This window comes from Anabrus simplex, chromosome 1 (assembly GCF_040414725.1).
Source record: "Anabrus simplex isolate iqAnaSimp1 chromosome 1, ASM4041472v1, whole genome shotgun sequence".
Taxonomy (NCBI): Eukaryota; Metazoa; Arthropoda; class Insecta; order Orthoptera; family Tettigoniidae; genus Anabrus; species Anabrus simplex.
The window spans coordinates 1181980995-1181993608 of record NC_090265.1 but is presented as its reverse complement, the minus strand read 5'-3'; the positions used below and the strand labels follow the sequence as shown (position 1 = coordinate 1181993608).

Below are 12614 nucleotides of genomic sequence, written 5' to 3'. Positions count from 1 at the left end.
GAAAGATTTCCTAGGCCTCGAATGCTCTAATACCGTCGGGGTCGGAAAAAGAACAAGAGTTGACCAATGGACGTCGGATAGGATAGATGAAATTGAGGAACTTGGCACAAGTAAGTGGAAACAATGCCAGGACTCCGCTTTGGGCCCCGTGGTCACCAACCTACGCTTCCATGTTCAGAGCCCCTGGGGCCCCTATTAGTCGCCTCTTACGACAGGCAGGAGATATCGTGAGTGTTATTCTGCCCACAGGGTGAAAACAGTTACAAGTGTCCTGCCCTAGACACTGATATGGTTGGATTTTTCGTCTTGGCGCGCACAACTTCTTGGCATAGAGGGAATTTATTTAAATTCACAACACGTTATATCTCCACAAGGAATTGAGAATATTAGTGTATAGTCACTTGTATGGTTGGATTTTCTTCGTGGTGCGCACGACGTCTTGGCATAGCTGAATAAGGTTTCAAGTGGCTATATGGTGCCCACAATAGGAGCATAGAGTTGTAGACTAAATACTGGGTAAGCCGTATTTTCATGTTATTATCACTGCCTTCGTGATGTATAGGCCGATGACGTCACGCAAAGAGGCAAACAGTTCCCTCCGTCCGACCCGTCCGACACATGATACATCTATGCCTTGTAGTTAATAAATGATGTATTAATATAACAGGTGAGATCATTAACACCTGTAATCGTACGATATCTCGTAAGTTAGGCCTATACAGTTTTACGAGAAACAGGCTTAAAATGTGATCAGAGTGGTCAAAGCCTAATTATTGTTTTACTCGTCCATGTACCCAACAAATCATAATAATTATTGTGCATTAATAGAAATGTGGATACGACTAATAATAATAATAATAATAATAATAATAATAATAATAATAATAATAATAATAGTTTTCCTACCATACTTCTAGATGATCTTAACTACAGTGCAGCCTTCGTGGGTTTCTTTACTTGGAACTTATGGCATTATCTTTTAAGAAATTAGGTTGCATTGCTTGTAACACCTTATTGTTATCTTCCATTAATAGTTTAATTTAAAATTCTTGAAGTGTATGTATAATAGTGTGAAAATCATTTAATACTGCATTTAGTTCTACATTTTAGACTGGGTTTTGTTTTAACTTCGCACGTTCTCAATATTACCTAACCCAATAATTAACACAAATTAATGTATTCTATGGTTTCCCATTTTCACACCAGGCAAATGCTCTATTAAGACCATGGACAATACCTTCCTAATTATAGTCCCTTCCCATCCTTATGTCACCGAAAACCTTCTATGTGTTAATGGGACGTTAAAACACTAGAAAAAACAACACAAATATAGGTTCAGTTGGTTACTGATCATCTGTTTTACTTTTAGGCTTGTTCTCTGTCAACAACAAAATGCACCGCCATAAATCTATATAATAAGAAAAAACAAAAGCAGAACTCATCATCAGCTCGAGTAAATGATTGAAACATACTTCTGTATTCTTCGTAATACAGTAGTTACATCTTTGCTTAGGACTTTTGTCCTCCATAAATGTCTCCTGCACTCATTCGAAGGAAATTAGAATATTGGTGTATAGACACTGGTATGGTTGGATTTTCGCCTTGGCGTGCACAGTTTCTTGACATTGTGGGAATTTATTTAAATTCGCAACACATTATATTTCCACAAGAATGTGCTATACGGTAACAATTCAATGAATAAATTCCACGAGAAGCATTACGTTCCCTGAATTATATTACTCACCTCGTGAAAATAATCATGCCTAACCTAAACTATGAGGTCTTCGTATCTAAATGAGAATTGTTTATGTAAATCCTGATCTGATAAATTTAGAGAACAGAGATGCAATGTACTTAAACATGGAGATCTATCTTTCAACAGCCATAGTTATCCACAGAATGCTCTCAATCACTCTGTCTTACACTCACAAGTACAACTCATAACATTCGTATAGACGTCCTCAATCGATCAGCTGACGGGCTTGGTTCGCCTGTACAGTGTCATTGTCTTCTTGCCATAATCACTTTTTTAGTACTAATATTTGGACATGTAGTCATAATTGTAGTATAAAACTCCTGTTTTTGAAAATTTACTCTCGTATATACCTTCCTTTTAGCAACCGTAATATGAATAAGGATCGACCCCCTTCTGTCAAGGAAGGGTCCTACGGAAATTTCGTCGATGTGTTACAGTAAATACAGTATTGGACATATTTCCTTAATTATGAAAGATAAAATATGTTAACAGTTACCTTTCTTTAATCAATACTTTTTGTTCCTTTAGTGTTACCACAATGGAATCTCGCTTAAAGAACAGACTTGCAATATAAAATTTATTTGGTATTGTGTTTGCTCTGTTTTTGTAGCTGCTGATCGGATACGAGTGTGGACAAATCGTACTATGGGACCTGAAGACGAGGGCAGCCGAACTCCGCTTCCAGTCGTCTGAAGCACTTAGATCTATAAGTTGGCACCACGAAGGGAAACAATTTATGTGTAGTCACGCCGATGGATCTCTCAGCACGTGGGCGGTACGTCAATCGCCTAAACCTATCAACGTTATTCAGCCACATGGTAAGTTAAAAGCAATAGATAGGACATTCTGTTCACATTGAATAATAATAATAATAATAATAATAATAATAATAATAATAATAATAATAATAATAATAATAATAATAATTGTGACGGAGTTATCCGTGGTAGTTAGAGGTGAAAGAAGGTGCTGGGATGAATAGGACTCAATCTACGAAATTAAAGTTAATTTTAAAATTTAACAAGGTTATATTTTTCTTTTCAAGATCAAGAAAAAACAAATATAACAGGTACTCAGTAGCCTAACAACAAATCGAGAATGTTCAATTACAGTGTTACAGGATTTGGGCTCCGAGAGCCAGACAAACAATTCTTGAGCAGTAAGCCCAACTTTACCCAAATACAAGATTCGACAAAGGGGCAGAAAACCCCAATCATGCCCAGGAGCACGTGCTCCCAATTACCTAATAAAGCCTCCTCGAGGCACACAAATTCAACTTTTAAGAAAGAGCAAACCCGCTCTCAAAATTCAAGCCGGCGTCTCCGAAGACCTTAAAAAGTAGTTAGTGGGACGTAAAACAAATAACATTATTATTATTAAAATTCAAGCCTATCAAAGGCCACACCGAACTCCACCTTTAAGCTGTCCTCCAATTACAATAACACAGGGGTAAAAATACCCAACCTACTGAGGCCTATTCAGTGAAGAACCAGGACAATTACATGGCCTCCAAAAATACCAACTTGAGAGGAGGCGAAACTGCACTCCTAAAACATTTTGTTTAAAACCTACTTGGCACTAGGCCGTTAATGCAAGGGCTAATCCCATCCTAAAGAGGTGACTTATATGAGAAAACGATTTACATTACATTAGAAGGGAAGAAACGGTTGTGAAAATAAGTTCACCTCAAAGCAATATGAGTGGGAGCTCGAGAGGGTTAAGCACTCTCTATCCCCATATGTAGTTACAGAGGCAGAATTTAAATCAAGAGTCTTTTACATTTTAAAGGAAAGTTACATGATAAAAGTTTCGAACCCGCCCCGAGGGTTAAACTGCTGAGCTAGCAAGAAAGAAGTTATGAAAGGGCCATTACCTTATGGTTGAACTGCTGCCCGAAGAAAGAGGCGCTTCCCGCCCCCTGCTACATAATTTACACACTGATAGATGTTACTGAAGTGGCGCAGAGACCCGAAAATCAGCAGTTTATATACCCTCGCGGAACATTCGAGACCTTTCAGGAATGAGAACACCCGCCCACAAGCCTTTTATTGGACGACCAAAAGATTACATGTCAGAAGTGAAGAAGAAAACCAGGATTGGTGGAAAATTAATTACACAGATTACTCATTGGTCGAATTCAAAACTGGCGGAAAGAAAGGGTTAGCGTTGCCAACTTAAACACAAGCTGAAAGAAATTTAATAAGGAACAAACTTATAAATACTAAATTTCTCCAAAAACACAGTTCTTTCACTTCTCACTAGGGTGCATAATTGTAGTCCTTCAGTAATGCCATCTAGAAGAGAATGTTCACACTTCTTACTACAGGCAAAACAAAAATACATCGAAAACGACACAGTTCAGAACACTTCAAAATTTACAAGTAGGGGCATCTTCTGAGAAACTAGGGAATTAACACTGTAGTTAAAGTTCAGGCTTCCTCCAGTAGAGGAGTTTCAACTGGCGCAATGTTTGAATTAGCGGAGCGGAGGTGTACCGCCCGGTACAGACCTCCCCCCCTCCCCCCGAAAGTCCCTCCAAGGGGTAACACAGAAGAACATAAACTTTTGTTTTAAAATAAGGTCCAAGTTATGATGTTGATATAGAAGTTAATTGCAGAAGTATTTACAACCAAATTTTCTTAAATGATTGGATCCAGTTTCAAAATTCTTTGTAGTTACTTTTGATGTAATGTCTTTATGCTTGTAGAAGTTGAATTTAGAAGGAAAAACTTTTAATACTTGAAAGTGAAGAAAAATTTTCTAAGTCCACCAAATATTGCAGTTGAATTCAAAAATGTAGTAATTGTTGATATTAAATGTCCATGTGGCTGATTGAGTACATTCAATGTTGATTAAGCTTGACGGCCAGACCAGCCGCCGCTGCTTGTGTCCAGAGGAGGCCGCTCGGACCCCTCGAGTACCCTGAGTTACCGCTCGCCCGCACTATGAGAGGAGCCGTGGAATTGAAGCACGCCGCGCCCGCGGCGAACAAACAGGTCGCGGACAAGTTGCAGGTTGTGCGCCGCACATCAGCCTTGGCCGGGAGGAGGGCTCCGGCTCGCCGTACACTGGTTGGCCTCACTGAAGGGGGGCGGGCCCATACCCCACCTCAGTGGCGGTACGGCGCCGCGCTGCTGCGGGGGCACTGAAACATTAAGATCTCGGCGGCAGAATTTGTTGGACCATAATTCTTTTAGGGCACAAGCTTGTGGTGAGGTTGAGGGGCCAGCGGCGTGGAGAAATTTATTTCATTATATAGCCACTGTGTGTTGTTGAGCAGGAGACGGGAGCGTGGTAATGGCCATGGCAAGGACAGGATGGCAGTTTAACTGGTCGGGGAAGGTTTACAATAAATGCTTAACTACAAAGAACTTGATTCCAAGGGCAGAAGGCCTCATAATGAACCCCCCCAAAAAATATAACCTTCCGAATACCTTCAAAATGTTAAAACAATTATAAATGCAGCTACGTTAGCGCGGAAGTTACACAGGTTTCACCTGCGACAGGTGAACCCTAAACATCCTCTCGGTGGCTGGATTGCTTAGCAATAAGGTAACGGGTGTAAGGAAATCGAGAATAATACACGGCCCATAAAATCTGGGGGCAAGCTTGCCCGTGGGAACAAAATTTTTGACCATCACCTGGTCACCTACCTTCAAATTGGTGGGTCTCCTTCCACGATCATATCTTTCCCTAACTTTTTCATGAGACACTTTAAGATTGGCCTTAGCCTTCTTCCAAAGATCTTTAATATTATCCGGATCTATTGTCTCGGGTAGAATGTCACTCAGGGACCAGAGGTTAGAGAGCGGCGTGTTGGGAACAAACTTGAACATCAAAGAAGCTGGAGTAAACTTATGAGATTCATGAACCGCCGAATTCAAAGCAAAAGCTAACCAATGCAGGGACGTGTCCCACCTAGAATGATCTTCATGATGATAGGCAATCAACGCGGACCTCAGATTACGATTAACCCGTTCAGCCAGAGATGGTTGAGGATAATAAGCAGAAGTTGTCATATGAGAGATGGACAGGTCAAAACAAAATTTACGAAATAGATTAGATGTGAAAGCCTTAGCATTGTCAGACACAATATATTGGCACGGACCAAAAGAAGCAAAGATAGAATTTAAACAAGTAATGGTGGACTGAGCGGTAGCCAGCTTAGTCGGGAATAACCAAGAAAATCTTGTAAAACCATCTACACATACAAGGATGAACTTGTTGGCATTCCCCTTTGACTGGGGGAAGGGTCCTACGTAATCGATGTAGAGACGTTCCATGGGGCGCGACGCTTGATGAGAAGACAAAAGGCCTACCTTGGTGGACATGGTTGGTTTACTAAGCAAACAAGATTTACAAGCCTTTACTAGTTCACGGATTTCACCGTCCATACCCTTCCAGATAAACATTTCACGGATCTTTTCCCGGGTTTTGAAGATGCCTAAATGCCCCCCTAATGGGGTCTCATGATAGTACTTGAAGATCATTGGCACAAGTACGGCTGGAACTACAACTTTCATCATCTGATCATGCCTCGAAGGGCAACATAAAACACCATTCCTCAGTACATAAGGGACAACCTGTTCCCCAGAAGAAAGGGTTTCCATGATCGGAGCCAGCGTTGGATCTTCGCGTTGATATTTCTCAATATCCCTAAAGAGCATGGGAGCATCTGTTAAGATGGCATTAACCTCAGATAGCATGGACTCGGGAGGTGATGAACTATCGACGGATTCATGGGTCGCGACGTCATTGGAAAACATACGGCTGAGTCCGTCTGCGACAACATTTTCAGTACCTCTGATATGCCTGACGTCAAATTGGAAGGCAGAAATTCGGATGGCCCAACGGGCTATACGACCAGTACGACGCGGCCTACCTAAGACTCAGCTTAAGGCTTGATTATCAGTCTCCAGGTCGAATTTGACATGTTCCAGATAGAGACGGAACTTTTCTAAGGCAAATAAGACTGCCAAACCTTCGAGCTCATAGATTGAATACTTGGCTTCTTGAGCCGATAGAGTCCTAGATGCATAGGCGATGGGTCGCCTCCCTAGTTCAGTCTCTTGATGCTGTTTAAAATATTAACCAAACTTAGCCTAAGCATCACTAATATTTGTAGTAATGTATTTCATAGTTAACCGACAAACATCGGTTTTGTAGGGAAATACTTTTTTCTAAATGCATGTTGTTTTTTCAAGATGTACATGCTTACTTTCTGTTATATTAGACTTTTATTTACATTGGCTTGACACAGATAGATCTTATGACAATGGGCTAGGAGTGGGAAGAAAACGGCACAGCCTCAGCATTTTTCCTGGTGTGAAAATAGGAAACCACGGAAAACCATATTTAGGACTACCGATAGTGGGATTCGAATCCACAATCTCCCGAATGCAAGCTCACAGCTGCGCGCCCCTAACTGTACGGCCAACTCGCTCGGTATTATAGAGTATATAGATGTAGCCTAAATTTGTTTACAAATGTAAGTTCTTCAGTAAATTAATTAAATAACTGTCGCGTTCCAAAATAAAATGGTATAATTAGAGCAATCGGGGTCGATGACCTAGATGTTAGGCCCCTTTAAACAACAAGCATAGGCCTAATCAATTATTAGAGCAGTCAGTTTGGTTCATAAACCCTTTGGTTTATTAATTTACATAGACCACCGGAAACTTCGGTTAGGTTTGCAGGATACTTTAATAATCAGCATTAACTTATGCTCATTTTATTACTTTCATACCCCAATATAAAATTGAAGCATTTATTTAAACAATCACAGATTCAAATTCAACTAACATTTAACTGATTCTCACAGCAATGAACTGCAGCCCTTTTCGATATAGCACCGGCTTTTTTCCTAGTTTTACTGTCCTTTAGCACATTTTATTTCTATTTGCTTTACGTCGCACCGACACAGATATGTCTTATGGCGACGATGGGATAGGAAAGGGCTAGGAATTGGAAGGAAGCGGCCGTGGCGTTAATTAAGGTACGGCCCCGGCATTTGTCTGGTGTGAAAATAGGAAACCACGGAAAACTATCTTCAGGGCTGCCGGCAGTGAGGCTCGTACCCATTATCTCCCGATTACTGGGTACTGGCCGCACTTAAGCGACTGCAGCTATCAAGCTCGATCTTTGGTACATTAAAAAATAATTTGTTTGGAGTGGTATGCCATGTATTTTTGCACATCGGAACTATACTTCATAACTTTTCTGCTGTCCGCCTCCGTAGCGTATCGGTTAGTGTTATTAGTTATTCAAATAAAGTTTTACTATTAAAATAGCAGACATGGAAAAGTGATTCAAAGTTTAAACAAACACTCTGATTATTACACACTGTATAGAAATTGAACTGAACTTTATCAGACACTAACCTAAAGAAGAAATACGTGAAATGTATGGTGTTTCTCAAAGCGTACTGCACTGCTTGGGAATAGGAGGTATTATGGCATATCTACAAATTTTGACTGACGTCCCACATACAGCTTGATGCTAGGTGAAATACAGTATTTGCTGCTTCTTTTTTTTTTTTTTTTTTTTTTTTTTTGTATACAGTTAAATTAGGATTGGAAGAACACACTATTTTCCAGAATTTTTTTAGTTTCATAGTATGTCTGAGGTTCCTTTTAAGAGGTTATGTTTAAATCTGTTATTTACTTCATCCTCGAGTGAGGCTGTTAACGTTATTGTTTTTTCTCCCTTAAATCAGTTTATTGTGTATCTGTCAGTTAAGTCTGTGTACATAATATAACATTCTGAAATTTATCTTATAAATAAAGTTGTTCGTGTCTGTTTGTCTGTTTGTTTGTTCCACCATCACGTCGAAACGGCTGGATAGATCTCAACCAAACTTCATAATTAGAGTATACTCACCCCGGGGAAGGTTTCGATATGCATATCATTTTGAAATCTTTGAAAAGACGGGGGTTTTATAGGAGAAATATAAAAATAATAGGCTAATATAGGCAAAATATCGAATTTGTCGTATAAGGACGAGACAAAGCTCAATATAATCCTCTTGACGCAAAGAACAAAACTCGGTAAGCCCTACGGGCCCGAAAACCATGTTTTAAGGCCCTAAAACCAACCGTTACGGAGATATTGGCACCACACTACCCCTGCTCTAGGAATCGGATAAAGAAATGAACTGCCGTAACCATGGCAACGTCAGCTTCAGGATTCTAGAGCAGTGAGATTATGTATATATGTACGTTTGGGCATAGCTGCCAACCAAAATTGGTACAAATAAGACTTAATATATGGAAAAAATATACTGCTGTGTAAGGCACTCATAGGACTCCTTTGGGCGGGGATGGAAAGGGGGTGAAGTACGAGTATAAAAATCTTACTATATATAGAAATGGAAGTGTGTGTGTAAATGATACATCTCCTCCTAAACCACTGGAGCAATTTCAACCAAACTTGGTACACGTATTACTTACTATCGGGAGACGATCACTGTGGGGGGTAAGCCATCCCTAGCGCCCTTAAGGGAGTGGGTCAAGGGGGCGTGTAGTTACAATAATAATCGAGAATAGTGTCGAATTTATAGTTTTCGGGGTAGCTGAGTTGAAAAGTAATACTCTAGAATTTTTTAAAGTCCAGCCCCCTTTAGGTGGGGAGCAAAAGGGGGGGGGGGTGAGATATAGAAATAATTAAAAACAGTTTCGAATCCATAGATTTCAGGGTCTCTGAGATGAATAGGATTACTCCGGATTTTTTGCAAGTCCAAGTGGGGAGCGAAGGGGGTGAGAGATAAAATTAATCGAAACACTACATATAAAAATATTATCTTCTTCTTCTTACTATATATAAAAATTGATGTATGTGTGTGCCTGGGTGTGTGGGTGTGGGTGTGTAAATGACACATCTCCTCCTAAACCACTGGAGCAATTTCACCAAACTTGGTACACTTATCAATTAGTATCAGGAGACAAACCGCGTGAGGGTAAGGCACCCCTAGCACCCTTATGGGCAGGGGGCGAGGGGGGTGGTATAAAAATAATCTAGAATATTATCGAATCCATAGTTTTCGTGGTAGCTTAAATAATTAGTGACACTCCGAATTTTTTAAAATTCATGTTCAGCCCCCTTTGGGGTGTGGGTGAGGGGGAGTGAGATATAAAAGTAATCGAAAACAGTGTCGAATCTACAGTTTTCTGGGTCACTGAGATGAATGGTGACAATCCAGATTTTATATCTCTTAGTGGTGGAGGGCGGGAGGGGGACAGTCTCATTGACAGTTGAAATCCTGTACATCGTATCTATAGTGCGACGGCTAAATACATATAGTTATCACTTATTAATTTTTGACAGGATCAAATACTTCCCAGTCGATTCGAGCTTCCATAAGGACGAAGTTTTACTCTAAAATTAAATAATCTAAAACTTGAAATCAAACACATCTAAATAATTTTAAAACCACATAATAGATCATAACATATCAATCTGCAAGTCAAAAAGGAATTCTATAAAAATTCACATCACACATAACTAACTGGTAATGCAAATCTTAAAGGTAAATATTCAGAAACTATCGGGGCAACGCCGGGTACTACAGCTAGTAAACAATAAAACACACTATTGTATATTGTGTTAAAATTGGATTCGATCAGATAACGTGTTTTCAGAGACGCAGAGGTACCGTAATTTTGTCCCGGAGGAGTTATTTAACATGCCAATAAATCTACCGACACAAGGATGACGTATTTGAGCCCCTTCATATACCGGTGTTACCGAACTGAGCTAGAATTGAGCCCGCTAAGTTGGGCTCAGAAGGTCAATTGTTCAACCGCCCGAGTCGGTGTGAGAGTGTGTCATTATTGAGAGAAGTCATATGTTTTCGTATCCGTTTTAAATGAAAATTGTTACGCCATCTAAATATCCGTTAGTTCTGTATTTCATGACTGAGTGGAGTGTAATCAGAGTAACAAACACGATTAACTAAAACAATACTCGGCTAACTGTATCTTGCAACAATCAAGCTATTGAATCTAGCGTAGAACTGTATATTCGCTCTCGGTGATGCCACGCGAATCAGCCCATAGCAACGCTGATCTTCAGAATGGCCTGCCTGACCTGTGAGTTATTCCATTACATCGGCAAAGCCCTGTTTCAAGAAATGCAGCGATTGCGAATGACGATTTTGTATACGCACCGGTTGTGATACTGTGAAGGTGAAGAACTCAACAGCAGAACGGTATTGCATCTGCAAACTATTACTTTCTTGCAACGATTTTATTCAACAACGGTTGTGTCACCGAAACGGTTGCGTTGTATCTGTCCCGGTTCTAAAATACAGTATACTACATCATTGATTTGTGCACATCCTGGCTCATGGCAAAAAACATGTAAAAGGATGGTCAGCAAAATAGTCTTGTGAAGGGAGTGAGCCCCACATAGCGGCGCCTCTGTTTCCTGTCAGCTATTGGCCCACATTATTGGCGCCTTCGGCTCATTTCAGGTTATAACTGCTGTATTAGGATTAATTAGCGAGGCGAAGTTATCTATGACGACCAACTGCCTTGAATTATGGGGGCGACGCCGTGTTTATTAAATGCGTAAAATCCAATGATGTATTATTATATACAGTATACCACTAGATGCACGACTCCATGCAATCTCAACGCACACGAGTGAAGCCAGGCATGGCGCAATTCTGTACGGCAAAACACACGTTTCCACAATACGGGAACGGAATTGTCCACTATAATTATAAACGGAAATTGACACTAATAAACAACCTAATCCCCTAAATATTGTCCGGACTTTTACAAGGCATGTTAGCTAAGCATTAAATGACAATATATGGGGATACGGGATAGGATTATTAAATGAGTAACAAGAGCAATATAGTACTAAAGAGCCTTTATCATACATATTTACACTGTTTACACAATATTCGCATGTTGAATGAAGGGCAGTATTCACATAAGATCGCAGTACTTTAAAACAATGTTGCCTGAAACCACATGTCTTTCTCCGAGTCAAATCTGTGTATTAGGACTGGCCGTCAGGGGCGGTGCGTGGCATTGTTGTAGTGTTGCACAACCCCCAATAATTTTACACTTCATTTATCATCGTTTCTTCTCTTGTTTTAGTTTCATAAACTAAACATATATTCGAAAACATGTTAAAATCAACTATATTTGGTTGTTCGCTGTACTAATAATAATAATAATAATCGTATGGCCTCAGCTACCGTGTGCAGACATTTCGATTTGACGCCATCTGACTGTCTGGTCGTCAATTTCGACGTTCCGTTTTACTCTAGCTTCGTTAGATGGCAGACAGAGTAAACCGGATCTCTCTTGGGCGTCTATGGCTGAGATTTAATTAACTTTGTCGGGTAAATACCAAATGTATCACCAGAGATCTTTTACATGCCGACATCGTACGACATGGAGTGTCGAATGGACTTTTTTCCGCCCTTCAAAAATCCGACTACCTCTGCCGGGTTTGAACCCGCTATCTTGGGATTCGGAGGCCGACACTGTACCAGGGATCCACAGAGGCAGCTGTACTAATGCTTAGTAACGGACCAACAAACGCTGCTGGCTTCGAGTCAAACTCAGGGGGTGTGCTTTCCTACGGTAACTCCCTAGCGCATAGCGCGGCGGATGTACCTCAGCAGGGACGAGCATAAGCCTGTACAGCGACAGTTTATTTTTTTTAAACCGAGTACATGAGAGTCACGGGACGAAAACTATGCACCTCTACTCATCTCTTTCCGCGACATAGCCGATGAGTCGGAAATCTCCATCACGTGCACTGGCGGCGGAAAAACGATCTGTCGTGGAGAAAAGTGTTTCTTCACGTCAAGAAAGAAATCCCCTCTCCGCTACTCTGTTAA

The 12614-nt window shown here is 40.5% G+C and overlaps 1 protein-coding gene across 2 annotated transcripts in view; it reads left to right on the top strand.

The window, feature by feature from the left end:
* The window catches only part of Tomosyn (syntaxin-binding protein tomosyn), a 1160105-nt gene that overhangs the window by 731364 nt on the left and 416127 nt on the right, over positions 1-12614 (top strand). For both annotated transcript variants that reach the window (XM_067137527.2, XM_067137528.2), the window contains exon 5: positions 2367-2574. In XM_067137527.2, the coding sequence (XP_066993628.2) occupies positions 2367-2574 (208 nt within the window). The remainder of the gene's footprint in view (positions 1-2366; positions 2575-12614) is intronic.